We start from the raw sequence: 20,470 nt of genomic DNA, 5'->3' as shown, positions 1-20,470 counted from the left end.
CATCCAACTCCCGTGCCTCGACAATCGCCAGAACCGACACATACCATAACGAGAAACTCTTCGACTCGATGAGCATCATACATCCGAGGTCAGTGCCTGTTTACCAACCCATGTTTCCATCCACCCGATTCTCTCCGGCTGCACATGCCAGCTTATCATCCATCTACATACCCTACACCAATACGGCACCTATCATCCCGCATCTTCCTCTTCTGTCTCATGAGATCGCACCACTCTTCCTTACTCGGATACTGCCTCGCATTCTCTACTTGTTCAGTTGTCCCCCGCTTCAACGGCTGTCTCCATTCCCTCACATACTGTACATGAACCCGTGCACAAGTTGTCTCCGATGCACCGGGACCGGCAACCCCATCAAAGTCTTCCCCGGCTTTCATCCGTCTGGAGCAGACATGCTTCGTTATCGGTCACGGCCAGGACTTGTCCCGATGATGGCCGGCACCCGCCGGCCGTGCTCAATCACCCGCTACGCCGACATAACTATGTCCGTTCATTCCCGGTATAGTTGTCTGACTTTTCGGAACCAACCTAGGGACGTCCTTTGGAAAAACCCTGATTAATGGGCACTGCCTACCTGCCATATAGGTTAACTCTATCCACACACGGCAGGATAAGTCCGTGGCTGTAAATCCAAGCAACATAGAATTGCAACCCATGTAGAATCACCACCCCGTAACTCTATAGGCTGCAAGCGGCTTTGCCGGGAACCATCTGACCGGCACAGCCCGAAAATGATCATGAATCGGGATTCGGTAGCGGCCACACGGAATTGTATCGGCATGATAGGTCCCGTGAACTGTCATGCTCTCCTCAAAACGCTGCACCTCCATCCGTCGTCAACGTGGCATTGAGGTAACAACGACAACAACACCCAAGCTGTCGTGGCCGAGTCCAAGACGAAGGAAGTCCAAAGAGGAATTTTCGGATTGAGGCCCCATGCAGCAGAGAAGCCCACTCATGACCCCGGATTCCAACCGGCGTCGAAACTCGGCTTGCTTGGTGCCACGTTCTGAAGATCCACGTCACTGCAGGTAATTAATAAGGCATCAAACAACATGACTGACTTGCATGAGCAAATGCGAATCAATTGCGGAGCGCAAGCGAAGGGCGCCTAAGACCCCCAAAGGACACTAGTTAGCGACAAACAGCAGGGAGTCCTTGGGCCTTGACGTTGGGCTAAGCTCCTGGCAGGCGAGCTAGGAGCTGGAGTAGTCAGGGCCAGGAGGTCGCGGCCATGGCCTCCTTCCCGGGCCTCGAAACCAAAACTTGCCTATTTGGGTAACTCACTCCCGAAATAGATACACCACGGAAAAGTCGCGATATCTGATATTTAGAGTAAAAAAGAGAGATGCAAAGGGCATCAAAGAGCAAAAAATAACAGTTGACGGCCAATGGGATTGCTCCCGCCAGGGCTTGAACCTGAGACCTTCGCATCACCGATATTACAGTGTAAACTGAAGTATTAGTACGACGCTCTAACCAACTGAGCTACGGAAGCCGATCAACTGTTGAAGACGGATCACAATATTGTAAACTATGACAGCCAATGACCTAGAACTCTCTGGAGTTTATGTTGCTGTACCTATCTAACAACACCACCAGAGCCCTGTTCCTTGGCCGAAGGAGGCATAGGTGAATTATGTCATGTGTATAGCTCCATTGTGCAACTTGGTACAGCCCACCAGTCATATCTTCGATAGTCCGCTGATGAGAAACGGCAACATACCTAGACATGTGAATGCCAGTGTAAACATGAACCCCTGTTGAGGATATTGTTTTCTAAAGGCTTATCGGACAGGACTCGGATGAGCATCGAATACACGATGTAGTAAGGCTAAGGTCGGAACTATGATTTAATATTGCTCTGTAGACTCTTGTGGAGTCAATCAAAGTCGAGGAGCGGGCTTGTGTCCCCATCACAACGATGTAATGAGTTTAGGGATGCATCGGTGCCGTGTCTTCCTCGCCTGACGCCTTCAGCTGTCCAGAGGAAGTGTAGCCGTCACACTGGGTGCGTCCTGTACAGTACCTTGAGAGTAGGTTTCGACGGCAAGTCGCATAACAAACAATGTGGGTGGCCCTGTCAATTCAGGGTTGAACTTGCTAATCCTATTTGTCTAATTGGAGCCAAAGAGAGTACTACGGTTATAAATACTCATCTATTCGAGAATCCAGCCGGCATCTTGCATTTGGGACATGCCGCCAGGCGTTCTGCGGCGAGTGGCATGCCACTAGGTAACAGCATTTGTGTGCGATATCAAAACATTTCAGGCCTATTCATGTCCCTATTTACTCAGCATTTCCCACTTTGAAAGCATTGCTGGCCGTTGATCGTTGCCTATCTTTGGTTTACCTTCCTCTGCATTAAACACCCTCGACCCGGATCCAGGACTCACCACACTTATAAGCCTCATCTGCCGACCAGGTATTCACACAATGTACCAACTTAGACAATTTGCAACAACTATGTCGCGCTGGATCAAAAAGGACGCAGCAGAAGACTTATCTAAGGGGGTCGCTGGCCTGACTATCGATTCCGCGAGGCCCTCCAACCGTAAGAAGAAGAAGAAGGCCCGGCTTGTCACTCGGTGGAAGGCCTATATCCGAGGCGGGACCCTGCGAGACTTCCAGCGTCTCTGCGTCGATCTCGGCCTGTCCGGTAGTCTTGATACCAAAGAGAAGTACCACGATGTATGTCAACATGTGTGTGTATACAAGGGTCTCGATATTGACTTGTGCTAGGCGATCAAGAATGTGAACGTCAACATCGGACAGTTTCTCAAGAGCAAGAACAAACCCGACGACGTCAAGTTCTTCGAGGACAAACGTGCTTTGGTCAAATACACGGCGGAGACCAATTCCTTTTACCCAAAGAACAAACTCCACAAGGGCGACCCGCTTAGAGCATTGCTGAAGCACATGTTTGGATAATTAAATAGGATACGATTCCTGTTTGTTGAGGAAGATGAAGTTCCTGGAGATAGACAAAGTCACATGAAAAAAAAAAAGCTGCCAATAGTCATACGCCGTTCTCATGCTCATTATGTACCTAACTCCTAATCTCCCACAATCGAATTTTACCCGTGTCGTTTCCAACCGCCAGCAAATCACTTTGTCGCCCAAAAGCAACCGCTGAGATTCTACCAAGGGGTGTCTGCTCCGTAGGCCAGTTACGGTAGACCGTGCAGCTCGGAAGATGCACAAGTCGTAGCGCGTCCTTCTTGTGCTGGCTTCCGAAGGCCATGAGCTGGCCATCAGGGGAGAAGGCGATGTGTGTGATGGGGGTGACGAGCTGCTCAAAGACTCGGGTGGGTGTCGGCCGCTCCTTGATAGTAAGCTCCTCTGCCTGGGGCACGATAAGCTCGGCTCGGTCATAGATGTTTGTGATGCCACTGTTGGAACCGATGGCAACCCATCGATCCTCGCCCAGATTCGTCGGGCCCTGGTGGCCACCGAGAGCCAGGACGATACCGCCAACACAACCCTCGTCGTTCCAGACGCCCACGAAAGAACGGCTTTCCATGCTGTACTCGCCAACCTGTCCATCCTTGCCCAGGATAGTCATTCCGTCTCCGGTGCTCCACCAGGCAAAATCGGCAATTCCGTTGACACTCGAGAGTCTGGCAGCGGCGATCCACTGCATGGATATTGTGCTGATGACGTTGATGATACCGCCGCCCTTCTTGGTAGAAGCCACAATCGCCATATATCTACCGCAAGGGCTGAGCTTGAATCGTTCCATGGTCTTGTGCTCCAGTCGGTGACCGAGAATCTGCGTCGTCTTCTGCACCGTGCCCGACTGAAGATCCCAGTGGTGGAAGTATTTCCGTCGTCCAGCGAAAAACACCCTGTCGCCCTTGGGATACATGAACTCGGCCCTTCGCACGTCAACCTGCTTGACTTGTACCGACATCAACTGAGGATTAGGCGTGGGATGCGCGGAGGGTGCGATGTGGTGAAGGTACAGAACAGATGCTGTGCTTGACGACAGGAGAACTGGGTACTCGGGGTGGAAGGAGAGGCAGGTAACAGGGGCCTTGTGCTGGTCTGGAATCTCTCTCGTCCTCTGGATGTCGATAACCTCGGGCCGTAGTCGTCGCTTCTTTGTTGATCCAGCTCCAGCCAGGCGGTTGACGTCGCGGAGAAACTTCTCGAGGGGCTGGGCGGAAATCTCAGAGTCGGAATCGCTATCGGCATCTGAAGAGTCGGAAGCGGCAGAGGACCGTCGCCTCCTCTTGCTAGGTCGTCCGTCTGCCTCGCGGGCCCATGCTGGCGCCGGGTTCAGTCGGAGGTACTGCTGTCGCAATCTTCTGCTGTACTCGGTTCCGCTGACGAGGTCTTCGGCCTCTGTTAATCGCAGTTTTCGTAGGCGCGTGGCTCCGGCGAGAGAGATGACCAATCGTTCGTCGTCGCTGTCTTCCCAGGCGGGGGCATTGCCGTCTACAGGCTTCGTAGACTTGGTGACTTCAGCGCCTGCAGCTGGCCCGGAGCCCGTGTCGAGCATGAAAAGATCCGCATCGTCGACATCCTCCAGTCCAGCAGTGTCCTGTCCCACAAGTTCAAGCTCCTTACCCTCTGCCTCCTTGCTAGAGTCAAAAAGCCAGTCATCCTTGAACAATTGCGCCCGGAAGCTCGCCTTGTTGCCGAGGACTAGTCGCTCCAGCTCCTCCTCGTCCGAGTCCTTGTCGTAGAGGGCGATGGTCGGTTTTTGCTTCGGAACCTCATCTTCCGAGTCGAAATTATCCTCGCTCTCAGAGGACGTGAGGTCCTGCATGTCTTCGTCTTGCGGCGGCGCCATTGTTGCTGCTGAGTCTCGCGACGGGTGGGAAGTCTGTAGGTTCTGGCTTGGGCGAAATGTCAACGGGCGTGGAATTTTTTTAGAGGGTCCTCACAGCCTTGCATGAGCGACAGGCTGTGATAGGCTCGTCTTACTAGTGGAAGAGTGGGGACTTGACCAATCACGTGTAAGTGCCAAAAGGCTGACAGCAACCCTAACCCTGGAAATATACGAACCCATGAACTTCTTGAACGTCAATGAACTTGAATATGCTCGTGTTGATGCCTAGGGTATTCTTATTTATTTCCCATTCCATTTTCAATTCCACTTCAGATATCCCAATCATAGCGCTGCCGCCTGCGCCAAAACCTTCTCCAGCCGGTGCAAGTCGGGACTCACAGACTCTGGAGACTTGAGGGTGAGAACAGAGCCCGCCTGGGCCACGTCAATCAGATTCTCAACCTTGCCACCCTGCGCCAAACCAGAGATCAAAACGCCAAAGAATGTGTCACCAACTCCATTGACGGAGACGATCTTCTTGACCCTCTCAGCGGCTGAAAACTTCCTCATGTATAGACCGCCAATGCTTGGGTGATCAGTTGTCGCTCGAGCAAGAATGTACTCTTCAGAGTCGGGGTCCTTCAGTCGAGGGTCGTCACGGCCAAGAATAGTGGTCAGAAGAACGCCCTGAGGTCCAAGTTTTGTCACGATAGTCGGGATGTAGGGGAGGAGTTGAACAGACTGAACAGGGACTCCTGCATCTGTCAGCTCTGCCGAGGTAGCTCTGACGAAGCGATCCCGAGCTCCCCTCATTCCGAACGCATCGATGACGTCGAACCACTCAGGAGAGTCAAAATAGCCATTGTCACGAGCCGCAGTATACATGGCCTCCAACTCGTAGCTGTTTGGCGACGCGATATCAACGGTGGGCTTTGGGAAGACTCGAAGCTTTGGGTGACCCTTCTGGCGGCAGAAGAGGTTCATCGACTTTGCTGTCGACACGGGCTCGAAGGCTACCTTGCAGCCTTGATCTTGGCCTGCCTTTAGCCAAGCCCGGATGTCCTTTTCACTCCAGTTGCCATCGACCACCAACCACTTGGGCTTGGTGCCTCGGACGGCGGATTTCCAGTATTCCGGGAATGAGTGATGTGTGAAGATGCCCATGTCAGCCATGGCCATGACCAGGTTCTTATTAGCATCGTTGACAGCAACGTATTGTGCTGTCCTGTTGGAACCGTGGTACTCGTGCCCAAGCTGTCGGATGTAAGTCGTATCCAGACCCGAGGTCTTGAGCCCGTTTAGGACAGTCTTGCCAGCGCTGGATTTTGCATCAGCATTTATGCGAGGGTCGTCTTTCCGACTTTTACTTACACATCGTCGCCGATCATGCTGCAGAGTCTAACTCGGGCATGCTTGCTCACGGAGTGTGCAGCAAGCGCGACGTTGTGGCCGACTCCTCCGATGGACTGGCTGATGGTGGATGGATTCGAGGTATGGAGGACAGGCGAGGCATCGCCTGACTTGGGGGCGGAGTAGTCACAGCTCAGGTCAATGGCTACGGACCCGGCGACAAGGATATCGGCCTTGCTATCCGCAGCGACATCAGGTTCCTGGGGCTGAGAGGGAGCAGCAGGTAGAGCAGCAGGTGATGGATTGCTACTGCTACAATTAGAGTTACGTTATCCCCAGACCATGCAATCATCGCCGCAACTTACAAAGTCTTCACGGGCTCGGACCCGGGAGACATGAGCTTCGACAGCTCGACAGCGACATTGGTGGCTCGGGTGATGTTGGATGTCACTAGTTCCTTGTTGGCGATGACCGCCTTCTCCCCCGTCAGCTGCTTCAGCCTGCCCAGGATGTAGGGCGTGTTGGCGCTTCCAGTGAAGCCCTTCTCGTTGGCCTCCCTGACAGCCTGCTCGATGTAGTCCTGCATCTTAGGGGCCGGGATGCCGAACTCCTCGGGGATTGGGTTCGCAAAGAGCAGACCCGACTCGATGCCGAGCTTCTCCTGGGCCAGGATGATGGCAGCGGCCTCCTTCTCGGTGTAGACGACAGAAGGGCTCTTGACACCGCTGTCCCGGGCCCAGAATGCAGGAAAGTCAATATTGCCAGACCTACCGTCGGCAAAGGTCGACACATAAGCACCCTGAGTCTCAAGGAACTCGAGAGTCCTCGGGATGTCGAGGAAACCCTTGCAGCCACTGCTAATAACAGCAACCCGGGTTCGGCCCAGCTCAGTGAGATCAGCAGAAATATCCATTGAGTCCTGTCCACCACGATGGACACCACCCAGGCCGCCAGTGCCAAAGACTCGGATACCAGCGAGCCTTGCTAGCAGCATCGTTCCGGCGATGGTAGTTCCTCCATGAATCTTACGTCCTGTAAGTCCCTAGACAGTCCGAGTTAGTCATGTGCGATGATTGTTGGGTGTATGAAAGCAAAGAAATCCTCTGATAGTCGACGGTTATAGCCGAACTATCATCATTCACAAAAACAAACACCCTCTTACCATTCCCGTGAGGTAGGCGATATCTCTTCTGGATGCCTTGACAGCGCTTCCACTCTCAATCATCTGAACAATCTCCTCTGGAGAGGCACCGACTTTGGGCACTCCATCAACAATGGCAATAATAGCCGGGATACCTCCATGGCTGCGGACGAGCTCCGAGTGCTCACGGGCCAGGTCATTGCCCAACGCTCCGTGGGTGTAAATGGTTGACTCGAGAGCCACGACAGGCTTGTTACTGGCAACAGCGTCGGCAACTTCATCCGTGACCTTGAGCAGCTCTCGTACGCCAGCCAGTGACGCGGCCGCGCTCATGAGGCGGCGCTGGGCATGGACCGGCCGAGCCCCGGGGCCGGAGCAACGCCACATGGAAGGGCCATGCCGGGAGATAAGGCTGGGTAGCCGCGGAGTCAGCATGGTGCTGGCTAACTAAGCAGTAAAGAAGGCGCAATTGGTAACTTGTAGGGAACCCTGGATGAATGGCGTGGTTGATGTGATGTGATGAGCAAGCAGAGTTGTGTTGGTGGATTGGTTGGCGGGGTTGATTTGATAAGCCAATCCAATATGGAGATGGAGGTTATCAAAAGCTCCGATAGGCGAACTCGCAGCGCTTGCCACTTGAACAACGTAACAAGGACCAGTAAGAGACAATTGCTCGAGTCGAGATTCGTGGGATTCGATGGTGTTTGTCTAGAAAAAGCTCCACAGGATACACGCAGTCTGATTTCCAACGTCTGTCCTGCGGCGAGCCAAAAGCCACGCTTCGGGGCCCTGGGGCTAGAACACAAGGAAGCGGGCGCCTCACTCGGCCGTCGGAGGGCGCCGTCGGTAACGACGAAAGTGGCTCTCTCTTCCTGTTCCTGTCCCGCCAAGAGAGAAAATGGAAGGGCAAGGAAAATGCCCATCTCCACTTGATTTCTTTCCGCTGTGTGGGTGAGTGGAGTCCTTCTACCGCCACAACCGATCGATGCGAGTTTGTGGGATCTGGATCGCCATGTTTTTTCCTTTTCCTTGACGTTATGGATCCTTCAAGAGTGTTGCCATATGGATTGGATGTTCAACTCGGCTATATCGAGGACACATATATGCGACCAAAGCAACCTGACCTGTCAAACTCGCATGGTTTGACATGACATGAACCATCTCTAGAACGTGGTTTCAAGGGTTGCTTCGCGTCTGCAGAGATTGGGCCCCGGAATTATTGCATCCGATGTGTGCTTGTCAAGTCTCTTTCATGCAAGCTAGTCCCTGCCTCCGTTTGAGTTAATTCACAAAATGTTGTCGGGCCGCCACCTGATCCCTGCCTAGGGCTCGACTTTCAGATGAGACAGACATGGATCTGAGAGAATGGACTTGCTCTTTGACAGGCGTAAGATGAGACATGCCGCGGAATATTCTACACCGACTCTATATTTGCTTCTAGACTTCTTTCTGACACTGATAGAGCATCTTGAGGCATTGGAAGAATACACTCATGTTTAACCGGCTGAATATCCGTGTCATCTCGCTTCTCTCTTTTGTCCAGAAATGACCCCTCCAAAAACGTCTGTCCAGGGTATGGACACACCTGTCTGGAGAGATTTGACGGACGTCATTTCCGGTTTCAAGTTGTAGATATAGGCAATTAATTCCATCATGATTCCTCTGGTGATTCTCTCCCCGGTTTCACACTTTTACTGTGCACATTTGCCATCATGACAGTATCACGACTGCTCGTGCCGTTGCTGTTCCTGGCTGGACAGTCGCTGGCGGGCAACTTTACCATTTCCAACGGCCAAATCTTCACCCCTGGCTTCGTTGTGCTAAATGCCCCTCAACCAGACACTCCTTTGGGAGGTGGTAGGTACCATGCACTCAACACCAACGCTCTGCTAATACCCTCAAGACACGCTACATGTCTCTATCGATGTGACGGCGAACGGCAAGCTGCCGCTGCCACCATACGAAGAAGATGCCTCCAGCCAGATTTTCAGCATAGAGATGTTTCTTTACAGTTACACCACGGGACGTAACTTTACCATCTCGAATGGCACGGCTAGCGCCAACAACGCGAGCCTCGGCGAAATCATGGCGCAGGAACCCGACAGCACCGTCAAACACGTCAACTGGATCTGGCCCGATTGTTTGGTGGGTGACGGCAAGCCAGAGGATGACGAGAGCGACCGGGGCATTTATAATGTATTTGAATGGTGTTCCGCCCCAACTTACATGATGCTGACTTACATAGATCTCTATCCGGCAAAATTTTAGACTCAACAGCGACGACTACTATACCATTTTCGACGTCCCTATTTCCGTCACTAATTCGATCGAAGAGGATGATGATCGCCCCTCTTGCGACGACTTATCCAATGAGCTGCTTCCATATGAAGATGTCGACGCAGAGACGGCCAACGAGGTCGGCGTGCTGTTTGCCCCAGGAGATGCGACAGAGGTTGAGGCGGGGGACAAGGACTCTGGGGCGGCGATCGCCAATCTGGGGTTGATGGCATTTGCTGGGGGGCTGGTGGGCATAATGGTTGCAATCCTGTAAATATTGACCGTCGTTAAATATCTGGCCGCCCTTAAGACGGAGCTCCTACTTGATCAAGCCCGTCCACCGCTGTCCAAGACATTCTAACCTCAATGATAGCTGTTGAAATAGCCTATCCCATCTACGCCGCCAACCAACAGAACTCGGCTAGCCAATGCAGGTCACCACTTCGCCAAACCAACCAGCCTCTCACAACCCGCTCCCATCCTCCAGCGGTGGTCCATTGCGGGGTCGACCATGCCTCACCGAGGCTGTCCGTCTCGGTCCGTGTAAGTGATGCACTCACTGCAACATCGCGGATCTGCCCTCTTGGCCCTCAACAGGCAAACATTCGCTGGCCGTGTCTCGGCTAGAGCACTATGCCGAAAAGTCGGCGAATGGCTTTCCCAACGCAGCTCTGATTCTCCACCCCCTCGCAAATAGCTTGCCCAATGTGTAGTAAACTCTCACGGACGCCATCATGGGATAGCGTGCCGAGGCTCCAATGAAGTGAAAGTAGGAGCTGCGAGCTCGAGATGCGAGAGCTGTCATGTTTGTTAAAAATGAGACCATCACCCGTCCGTTGATTCCGTGTTTTCGCACTCTAATTTCGTTGAGAACTCGGCTCTCTACTTCGCGAGCCGGCGATACCGTCCATCACTTACACGTCCATCCGGCCCCACCGAGCATCACCGCCGTCATGCCGATGCATCAATGTCTGATTCCACGCGAGGGCTTCTGTGCCGATGTCGTCCTCCGCCTCTTCCGTCGTACCGTGCTAAACCCGGCCCTCTTGTTCCCACTTGTGCTGCTCGCTCGCTTCACAAAGTCGGGCCAAGACCTCGCCAAACTCCATCCTGCCTCCCGACATCTCGGGACGCTCTTCTGCGTCGCCCTCGTCCGCTGGGCCAGCGATTGGGCGTCGGAAAAGGCTCGAAATAATTGGGTCAACGACAAGTATGATTGGACTCGAGAGATCGTGCTGGTAACTGGCGGTGCCGGAGGCATCGGAGGCCATATGGTCAAGCTGCTCGATGAGCGGGGCATAACGGTCGTGGTGCTGGATGTCCAGCCCATGTCCTTCGCCGTCTGTCCGTTCTCCCGCCTCTATCTCCATCCTTCGGACCCCGGTCCGGAGGTGCAGAGCAAAGAGTGAAGTGAATGATGCTAACTTTAACGCGAGCAGCGGCCAACGTGCACCACTTTCAATGCGACCTTCGCTCGCCTGAAAACGTGGAAGCCGTGGCCGAAAAGGTCAGGGCTCAGGTCGGACACCCGACTGTCGTCATCAACAACGCCGGCGTGGCCCGGGGCAAGACGGTATTGGAAGCTGAGCCGGGCGACGTCCGCTTCACTTTCGACGTCAACTCGCTTGCACCGTTTTGGACGGCCAGGACGTTTGTCCCCGATATGGTCGCCAACAACCATGGCATGATTGTCACTGTGGCATCGTACGCCGCCTGGCTGACGATTCCCAACATGGTTGATTATGGAGCTTCCAAGGCCGCCTCATTGGCTCTCCACGAAGGCTTGACGGCCGAGCTGACTACGAGATACAACGCCCCCAAGGTCCGGATGGTGATAGTCCACCCGGGCCACACCAAGACCGCTCTCTTTACTGGCTATGACCAAAAGACGGACTTTCTCATGCCGCAGCTCGAGCCTGAGACTGTGGCTGACGCCGTAGTCAAGCAGGTCCTCACAGGACGCAGCGGCTACGTTGTTATCCCGGGATTCGGCATGATTCTGGCCGCTCTTCGTATGCTGCCGGATTGGTATGCCATTCCACTGAGAGCCAAGGCGCAGTCGTATATGAACAACTTTAGGGGTAGACAGGTGATTGAGGACGTGGACGCCGCTTATGAGGACGATCATCATCTTAAGAGGGGCATAAATGACACGACCGAGAGCGCAGTGCTGGTCCCTGGCGTCTAGGCCGTTGTCGGGGCATGATGAATGATGCAGACGCTGCTAGGAGAAGGTTAGCTGGCCAAACGTGGCGGGCTGAAGCAAGAAAGCCTCGGCATGCCGGGCATCTGTCGAGTCAAACAAGCTCCATAGTACGAGGGACGAGGCAAGGGAGAAGGCCAAGAGAGAAGCCAAAGAGCGGGGAGTTGAGAGTTCATCGTGTCCAACAAGTCCATAGCGGATGTGGGTTGCATAACTTTCATGACTAACAGACCGTACGACGCTCAGATATCGATTGTGATCCTAGCAACCAAAAGAAAAGAAAGTAAAATTCTTTATGAAAAATTCTTTTAGCCGGTGATAGAGATAATCGCAAGGATCTGATGATGGTGCTGCCACAATCGACCCGAGTCAAGGGATTTCGAATTGGACAACGGGTATTCGAGGCGGGGCTGCAAAGGAAAGGCAAGGGACCAGGCCAGGCACTGGCTCTATCTTCGGTGTAAAAAAGGTCCGACAAGAGGACACGGAGCTTGCTTCGCCTTACGAACCTCCCATGTAAGAGAGAGGGCGTGCGCAGGAGCTTGGGCGTCAAAGTCCGAGTCCGTTTCTGCTTGTCTCCGGCGTGAGGCTCAGGATCCAATATGAAACGGCACGAGAGGCAGGCCCGTGCATCGTATCGTCTCCGGGACCGACGGTTGGTACCTGGGTACATCCACATGCACAGCAGGCTCTAGATGTGGCCGGGGATGCGTTTGGTGGTGTTGGTGATGGCTGTTGGCCGTTGGCATTGCGTCTGGTCGAGCAAATCCCCGAGTCTGACAAGGTGCCGGTGCATATGAAATGTTGCCAGGCTCGAGTGATGGCCAGGCATGGATTGTGCTTGGTGATTCGACCAATTGATGGACCAACAGGCGTGTGTGTATATACCGTAGACGAGAGAGAGAGTCCAGCAACCAGGCGCAAGATGCGCTCGCTTACTGCGGCGTCAGCTCAAGACAGCAAAGCACATTACCATAAACGGCGACGGCAGCGGTAGCGGTAGCGGTAACGGAACATAATCGACTGCGGACGGGTTCAGGGTCTCGCAGGGGATCCAGCCTGCCGGACCATCATGAGATGATCATCGTTCGCTGCATGTCGTGGCGAGGGACCCATATTACCATTGTCAATTTGACAGTTGGGACTGCTCCCAGGGCAGTAAGTAGTTAGTTACATAGACCGCATCTGCGGGACTAGGACTGGGGTCCAACGGCTGGATGACGGGAGATGACTGAAGAAGGAAGCAGAACCTGAGCGTTATCATCTGGCAAGGCGGTGTTGCTGTTGGTGTCCCGTAATAAGCCATGAGCCGCAGATTGGATACAACAGCATCCATGGTTGACGCTGCGAGAAATCTCCGAACATCAGCATGGCAATAAACATGAACCACGGCGGAAGCCAAGACCGGCCGTGTCAGCTTGAATGAACTACTGCCAGATCCCATCTGGATCATGGACCGAGAGCCCTACGAGTCGAGTTAGTGCGGACACGAGAGCATATGATGTTGGCTCCGTTGCAGATTCGCTCCGAGTCCCCGAATCCCCACGCCTGCCATCTCAGCTGGAGCACGTCCGTCTGCCGAGCCATCTGTGTGCTGGCCAAACCCGTCATCTATCTGGCGAAACGTCGTGGGAACGACCGGGGAAACCGGTGTGGGAGATGGGCTGGGTCCGCCTCACCCATGCTGGACCATGGATGGCTCCATCTGATGACTGCCTCGCAACAAGTCCAGTCCACGTACGTACGTACTGTACATAGCCTGTCCTGGCCATGACGACTATCGACTTGAAAGAGCTGCGAGCGCGAGAGAGGGCAGGCGGAGGAACTCTACATGAGGCCACTTCAGACCCCGACCCTCCATCGCTCAGGTGCTGGCCTTGTCCAGATCACTGCACCATATACCAAAAGGGCAGAATAGGTTAGCATATGCGGACAGGACATTGCACGAAATACAACCTACAGCCCAGAAAGTAGCTGACCCCCAGTACCAGAGCAGTCAGTCACACAGCTCACACATACACGCACGCACGTTTTCATCGGAACTAGCAGGTGCATGAGTGGATTCGCCCAGCAACGGCGCAAGCTCGGCACGGGTTCAACGTCTTTTTGTCTTGGGTGTTGAAGATGGTGGTGGTGACAGTACGTACTGTTTGCATGTGGTGATGAATGAGGAGGATTGGTCTGGCCTGGGCGCATAGCGTGGGCGAGAGTTCTAGGCGGATCTTTGGATCATGTTGCTTCTTTCCCCTCATGCTATCTGTATCATAGGTCCAGCAGTCAAGGCTGGGCTGCTGTCAGCATCTCCCCGGCGGCTTCTGGACTTGTCAATTGATCTTGGCTACAGATGCTTATTTCCGCACTCGATGGAGACGGGGCGCTTGAGGCATCTCTTGAATCAAAAATGCGGGCATCTTTCTTTTTTTCTTGTCTTGCTGCTGCTTCTTCTCCAACAACAAACTCCATTCTTGCTTCATCTTAGCGGGCTGCCCTCTGGGGTCGACCCAGCCGCAAGGAACATTTGTCATTCGGCAACCAATCAGATCGGCCCATCATTTGGCGGAGCCGGCGCTGCACAGGCGGGTGTGGACCCCTCGTGGACTTTCGAGGACTCTTGAGGGGACCCAGGCCAAGAGAAAAAAGAGTCAAAGTCAAGGCCGCTACTGCGCGGGCAGGGTCCCAGGAAGGGCCCTGGAAGCTACCCAGACCCAGTGGACCGTGTCAACCGTGTCGGCTGAGTGGACCGTGTGGGAGCGCGCCAGCAAAATCTCCCGCGAAATCAGCCCATTTCTGTCTCCTCATCAGGTCTTGCGGCGCATGCCCCCGACCCGCCTCCGCCTGCTGGGTGCTGGCGACAATCGTGTCATGCCATTTTTTTTTTCTGAAGGCAATTGTGACCCGACTTTCACCTGCCCTTTGCCCTTTGCCCTTGATCTTTGGTCCTTGGCTGGTCCTTCCTGCCTGACCCTGTCCGTCCTTTTCACTGATCCCCCTTCCTTCTTGCCCCGAACAAGCAAGTGCCCGGGTACAGCAACGGTACAGCCTACCTATACCTACGACAGAACCGTACACCCCCCCTCCCTCGTCTCGTAGCCCCCGGTCGCTACTTCCCACCATCCCCGACTCTCCGGCACCTGCCCTGTCTGCCTGCGCGCCCGTTCGTCGGTTGGTCTTCCCTACCTGACCTATATCTGCCTTTTTGGGGTCGGAATAGCTTCATACTTAGTCCTCTCTCCCCTCTCTTCTTCTTGTCTTCTTCCTCACCTTGGTGTCCCCCTCCGTGCTCCGTCGTCCTCGCCCTCGGCCCCGTCCTCGCCGTCGCCGTTGTCTCGCTGTTGTCTCGCCGTCGTTTGTCGTGGTCCTCTTTGCGCCTGCGTGCCCATCAGCCCGTAGCTTGTCAGCCAGTTACAGCTCGTCCAATCGTCGCCTTGCCCCGCGACGCTCGACAGCCCCATCCATCCTCCACTCTCCAACTCGTCGATCTATTCTATCATATATCCAATTAGTCCTGCGCTCCCCTCCCGCCGAATCCAACAAGTCTCCTTCCGACATTGTCGATTCTTTGATCCTGATATCGACCCCTCCCAACATTCGCATCGAACCCTGGTTGCGAGGATCCCTCAAACGACAGCGGGGAGCTTGGACAAATCCCCGAAGAGTGATACGGCACTTGTCGACCGCGTGGACGGACCATCTCGGAGGATATCACCTCACCGGGCATCGCCTCGCAGACCCCCTCACCGCGACCTCCCACAAACTTCTCGCCAGCCTACTTCCTGCAGCATCCTCTACCCTTTCGCCCACCCGTTCGCCCGCCGCCTGTGCCTGTCGCAACCGCTTCGGGACGGCACTCTGTCCACCGCCAGATCTGACAGAGGTCGTCCATGATCTTGTCATCTTCCTGACATCTTCCACCATATAATGGTTCCCGGCGTTATTCAGCCTGATACACCAATGACACCAATGGACGACCCATTCAGCCGCGCGCGCCAGGAAGGCTCGCCTCCCCCGACCCAGGACCCTCTCGCCCTTCTTCGAAGCCTGCCTGAGCCCCCTCTAGAATGCCAAGTATGCATTGTCGGCGCAGGTCCCGCCGGCCTGATGCTGGCCGCCAACCTGACCAGATTTGGCATCAACGTTGAGGTTGTCGATGATCGAGCAGACCAGACACCTGTGGGAAGGTAATGCTCCATTCTTGACCCGGCTTTGCTGGGTAACCACCCCGGAAAATTCCCAATTGACTTGTGTAAACAGAGCCGATGGCTTGCAACCAAAGACGATCGAGACCTTCCGACAGATGCGATTATCAGACACCTTGCTACAACGTGGTGTCCGTGTCTTTGACATTTCCTTCTGGCGCAGTACAGCGGACGAGCCCCTTCACCGACTCGGCCGCGAAGTTCACTACCCGCCTATTATCGATGTCCTCGACCCCTACATTCTTCTTGTTCACCAGGGCATGGTTGAAGGTCTCTTCCTCGAAGACATGAAGAAGCGTGGCAAGGAGGTTCGCCGAAACATGGCTTTCGAGTCGTACAATGTCTCCGACAACGCATCGGGACCCCTTCAGGTCAATTGTCGCACCAACGTCACCCAGGATAAGCGATCTGTCCTGACCCAATTCCTGGTCGGCTGTGAGTGATGATGCGTCTTGCCACGATCGCATGAAAGCTGACTTGTCATAGGCGACGGCGCGCACTCCAAGGTTCGCAAGAGCATCCCGGATGTCAAGGCTGTTGGTATGTCCCAGGCCGCCATCTGGGGTGTCCTGGATGGAGAGTTGATTACGGATTTCCCCGATATCTGGTCCAAGACCCTCGTCTACTCGCAGGAGCATGGATCAATTCTCATTGTTCCCCGAGAGAGGAACATGACTCGATTTTACATCGAGCTCAAGGCAGGCGCCAAATTTGATCGTCGCGACCTGGGCCAGGAATTCATCATGAAGCGTGCCAAGCAGATCATGGCGCCCTTCCAGTTGGAGTGGAAGTACATTGAATGGTTTGGTCGCTACCAGGTCGGTCAGCGAGTCGCCAGCCGGTTCAGCGACGGCCACCTCAGGGCATTCCTTGCTGGTGATGCTAGTCACACGCACTCCCCCAAGTCGGCGCAGGGTATGAACACCTCAATGCACGACTCATGGAACCTGTCTTGGAAGCTGAACTTGGCGGTTCGCGGCCTGGCCAAGCCGGTCCTGCTTGAGAGTTATGAGGAAGAGCGTCGCAAGATCGCATTGGATCTGGTCAACTTTGACTATGAGCACGCTAACCAGATCGCCGGTGGAGACGCCATCGCCCTTGCCGAGAACTTCAGGACCAACGTCCGATTCATCTCTGGTATCGGTGCCGAGTACGGTGAAAATGCCATCAACCGACCTGGAGTGGGCAACAACCAGTTTGTCATGGGAGACGTCAAGCCTGGTTGCCTTTTGCCCCCTGCCAAGGTGACTCGTTACATCGATTCCAACCCTGTCGATATCCAGCTTGACATTCCCATGCTGGGTCAGTTCCGCATCTACCTCCTGATGTGGGATGTTCAGCAGTCGGGCCCTTTCCTCGAGACCTTCTGCCGAGCCATTGCCGGTACCGACTCTTTCATCAGCAGGCTATCTGCCGCGGCTAGTGCGTCTTATGCCAACCAACCGCGGAACTCTGCCCCCGAGGATATCTACTACCGGCCAGAGCGATACACCGTCGTCAGCCACCTCTTCACATTTGCTCTCATCAGTGAGTCACCCTCATTTTCAGTGTGACTACCCACCGTGCTAACCATAACCCAGCAACCATGCCCAAGACAGAAATCGAGATCTCGGACCTCCCCCCTCTCCTTCAGGACAGCCGATGGACCTTCTATCTCGACGACATTCCGGACCAGGACACCCGTGGTTCGCTGTGCACCAACAAGTGGCTTGGCAGCCTTGGACCTGGCGAGGTGGCCATTGTCAACGTGCGCCCCGACGGTTACGTTGGCTCTCTTGGCAGATGGGACTCGGGCGTGGACGACTCTGGTGTCGAAGCTGCTCGATGGCTTGACGAGTACTATGACGGATTTATGCAACTCCCAACGCAGTAAGCCCAGAGGGCGATAATGAGTTTATAGACATGAGCAGCTGGAGCCCACGCGACCGCTTGCACCCACCTCACCCCCGATTCAAGGACCAGCGATAGCGGACCCCCCTCCAACTCGAGGGAAGAGAACCCCTCGATGGCGACATCATCTTGTTTGTATATCCGGGAGCACGGAGTTTTCATTTTGTTGTTTTCGTCTTTGATACCGAAATCCCTCGCCCTGCCTACTGAGCTTGGGCTGGCCTCGGCGAAGGAAAAAAGGGGGGATTGGCTAATCGCCACTCCTAAAACCTAGAAAGAGAAGGGGGAAGAGAAGGGGGGCACATTTAAAGAGGGACCATCTGTGTGGAAGATAGAAGAGGAGGGGGGTCAAGGCAAGGACGGTATTATCTGTCTGCTGTCTAAAAAAGGGGGATGATGCTACTGAACCAACGACATGTGAGATAGCTAGTAGCTGCTCCTATGCAATTCATTTTATTTGTGATGCCATCTAACTTGTCTTTGCCGACTGAGTCGTTGTCTTGACTGTCATCCATGTTACCTATGACCCGTGGTGTTGCCGCCTGGACCTGTTGTCATTTGGCCGTGTTCTCTCAATACCTACATGCCCTGTCGTATATGCCACATGCTGCCTCCACTCTTGCTCTAAAACCGCAGTACGTTAATATGGCCGTCTGTGTCCTCGCCCACCAGCCATCGCTCATCACCATAAATGCAGCCCTTGGCCGTTAGGCTGTCAAACCTGCCCAAGAAGAATGATAACTGCTCCTTCCCCAATGGGTGCTCCCTGAGTAGATTCCCCTCCCACTTATCTGTGTGATGAGGATAGATGCCGGACGGAAAAGAGACAGTGATGTCTTGGCGGCGAAAGAACTGGATGGCCTTGAAACGTACGCCAGCGGCCGTGTCGTGAGCTTGGGACACGGTGATGTAGGGGAAGCTTTCATGGCGCCAACACTGGGGCCTACTTGAGCATGAATAATGAAACGGAGTATGCTCTCTCTGTATCCTCTGCCACCTCGCCAGGCCTGGCGTCGTATTTTGAGATTGATGAAAGTAGTGAGCGTCGAAGAAAGGTAAGTCGCCTCTGACAGGAGGAGCCTTACCCAGACACATTTCTTTCCACGTCGGGCCAATATCCGATAAAGGGATACCGGTTGACTGAACACAATGCCCAACTCCCGAGGATGGGCCTGCATGGGGGCCTACAAGTAAGTCATGGTCGTCTTCGACAAGGTAGACATGGCCACAGGCCGAGCCAGTGTGGCCATCCTGGGTGATACTGTCGAGTTCTAGGCTCCGTAGACGGGGGGTAAAATTCTGCGACAGCCCCAAGTGCTGGAGGGTGCTTGTTGGGTGTGTCAATATGCGTCGCGGCTCACTTTGCTCTGGACGCGGGCCTGGCCCTGGGGAACCAATGTCCCAGACGATCAACTCCTCTAAAGGATTAACAACAGTGAAAGCTAGATCCGTGGTCGGAATCCATTTGTATAGGGCAAAGTGTGTGTTGTTATGGGTGCAGAAGAAACGGCCCTCATGGCCTAATGGCCTGTCCATGCTGAACAACTGAGATGGGCCTCTTGATGAGAAGGCTTGCTGGGAAAGCCGTTCGTCTCGGAGGTTGTTTTTAGCCTTGCTGCTTAGCTGTGGCAGTGCTGGTTGTTTCATGATGATGTCAAACGCCTCGATGAAGAAGCGACATCCTGAATCCGACTTCACCACAAAGGCGAACAGCAGAACGCTATGACTGACATGGACCCGAATGAGAGATCCACCAGAGAGTTGAAAGGGCACCACACATTCATCACCCGTTTCAATATCCCTAGCCCGGAAATCCAGCACATCCAGGCTTTTCAAGTTCGGAGCAGGGTAGATGATCAAGCCCTGGTCGGGGGCGCAAGCCCAGAAAGGATCCCAGTGGTGGAAGTCGGCGGTCAGATTGCGTCCATGCATGAATCTGTTCCAAGGCTTCACACCGTGAGAAATCTCGAGATCCTTTCTTATAACGATCTCGCTTCGTCTCCATGACTTCCCATGGCTGAGATGCCAGTAACGACGCGCCAACCGTGCGAAGACGGTGGCCCAATCCGTGGTGTCGAGGTCATTGTCCCCTATCTCTGAACTATTCTCTCCCGTGGCCAAACCCTGAAGAATCCTTGCTTCTCGTGCTCGAGGAAAGAAGTCAAGAATCAAGCTCATGCAGAGGGCTTGGTTTGTGAGAGTGTTTTGCAGTGTCTTTGAGACCCGTCGAGACCGGACAATTTCGTGTGGAGGGACAAGGCAGAATATTTGGAGGAAAAGTGAATATGGAAGATTAACAAGTTCATCTACCCCAGCTTGTGATCTGCGAGATGGGGCATGTGAATCTCCTGGCTGACCGTTACTCGCGGCAGGGACGAGATCTTGAGGGTGATTCGGTTGGTTGTCGCTTGCGAGTGAGGACCCGCAAGGGTTCCGGCTTTGGTTGCTGCTCTCGGGAAGAGAGAGGTGTGGTGAGCTACGTAGTTGCTTATACTTCCTAAGAAACCTAGGAAAGGAGATAGTAGAAGATCGATCTGGCTGAGTATCTTGCATGGGTGAAGGAGGGCCTTGAGTGCCATCCAGGCAGCTAGTATTCTCGGATGAAGAGACAGGACGAG

General features: G+C 54.2%; 5 protein-coding genes and 1 non-coding gene across 6 annotated transcripts; 4 read left to right on the top strand and 2 right to left on the bottom strand.

Moving 5' to 3' along the window:
* Positions 1–1,416: 1,416 nt before the first annotated feature.
* LRP88_08387 lies at positions 1,417–1,516 on the bottom strand. Its single transcript has one exon. It is a non-coding gene; the product is annotated as a tRNA-Ile (tRNA).
* Positions 1,517–2,484: 968 nt separating this feature from the next.
* On the top strand, positions 2,485–2,949 carry LRP88_08386 (uncharacterized protein; the record flags this gene model as incomplete). The annotated part of the gene is made up of 2 exons (XM_083244894.1): positions 2,485–2,709; positions 2,761–2,949. The coding sequence occupies 2 exons, from the start codon at positions 2,485–2,487 to the stop codon at positions 2,947–2,949; spliced, it is 414 nt and encodes a 137-aa protein (XP_083099388.1).
* A 118-nt stretch (positions 2,950–3,067) lies between these two features.
* LRP88_08385 (Indigoidine synthase A like protein-domain-containing protein) lies at positions 3,068–7,619 on the bottom strand (the record flags this gene model as incomplete). The annotated part of the gene is made up of 5 exons (XM_083244893.1): positions 3,068–4,905; positions 5,191–6,113; positions 6,167–6,457; positions 6,511–7,187; positions 7,308–7,619. The coding sequence occupies 5 exons, from the start codon at positions 7,617–7,619 to the stop codon at positions 3,068–3,070; spliced, it is 4,041 nt and encodes a 1,346-aa protein (XP_083099387.1).
* Positions 7,620–8,998: 1,379 nt separating this feature from the next.
* Positions 8,999–9,837, top strand: LRP88_08384 (uncharacterized protein; the record flags this gene model as incomplete). The annotated part of the gene is made up of 3 exons (XM_083244892.1): positions 8,999–9,140; positions 9,190–9,482; positions 9,532–9,837. The coding sequence occupies 3 exons, from the start codon at positions 8,999–9,001 to the stop codon at positions 9,835–9,837; spliced, it is 741 nt and encodes a 246-aa protein (XP_083099386.1).
* Positions 9,838–10,516: 679 nt separating this feature from the next.
* On the top strand, positions 10,517–11,751 carry LRP88_08383 (SDR family oxidoreductase; the record flags this gene model as incomplete). The annotated part of the gene is made up of 2 exons (XM_083244891.1): positions 10,517–10,907; positions 11,003–11,751. 2 exons carry the CDS (start codon positions 10,517–10,519, stop codon positions 11,749–11,751), a joined length of 1,140 nt encoding a protein of 379 aa, XP_083099385.1.
* Positions 11,752–15,726: 3,975 nt separating this feature from the next.
* On the top strand, positions 15,727–17,835 carry LRP88_08382 (FAD binding domain-containing protein; the record flags this gene model as incomplete). The annotated part of the gene is made up of 4 exons (XM_083244890.1): positions 15,727–15,944; positions 16,018–16,397; positions 16,449–17,489; positions 17,543–17,835. 4 exons carry the CDS (start codon positions 15,727–15,729, stop codon positions 17,833–17,835), a joined length of 1,932 nt encoding a protein of 643 aa, XP_083099384.1.
* Between the last annotated feature and the right edge of the window lie 2,635 nt (positions 17,836–20,470).

The sequence above is a fragment of the Fusarium phalaenopsidis genome (assembly GCF_050370095.1).
Source record: "Fusarium phalaenopsidis strain FUZ10S chromosome Unknown contig_32302, whole genome shotgun sequence".
Lineage (NCBI taxonomy): Eukaryota > Fungi > Ascomycota > Sordariomycetes > Hypocreales > Nectriaceae > Fusarium > Fusarium phalaenopsidis.
The sequence above is the reverse complement of the archived record's forward strand: the minus strand, read 5'-3'. Positions and strand labels throughout refer to the sequence as shown.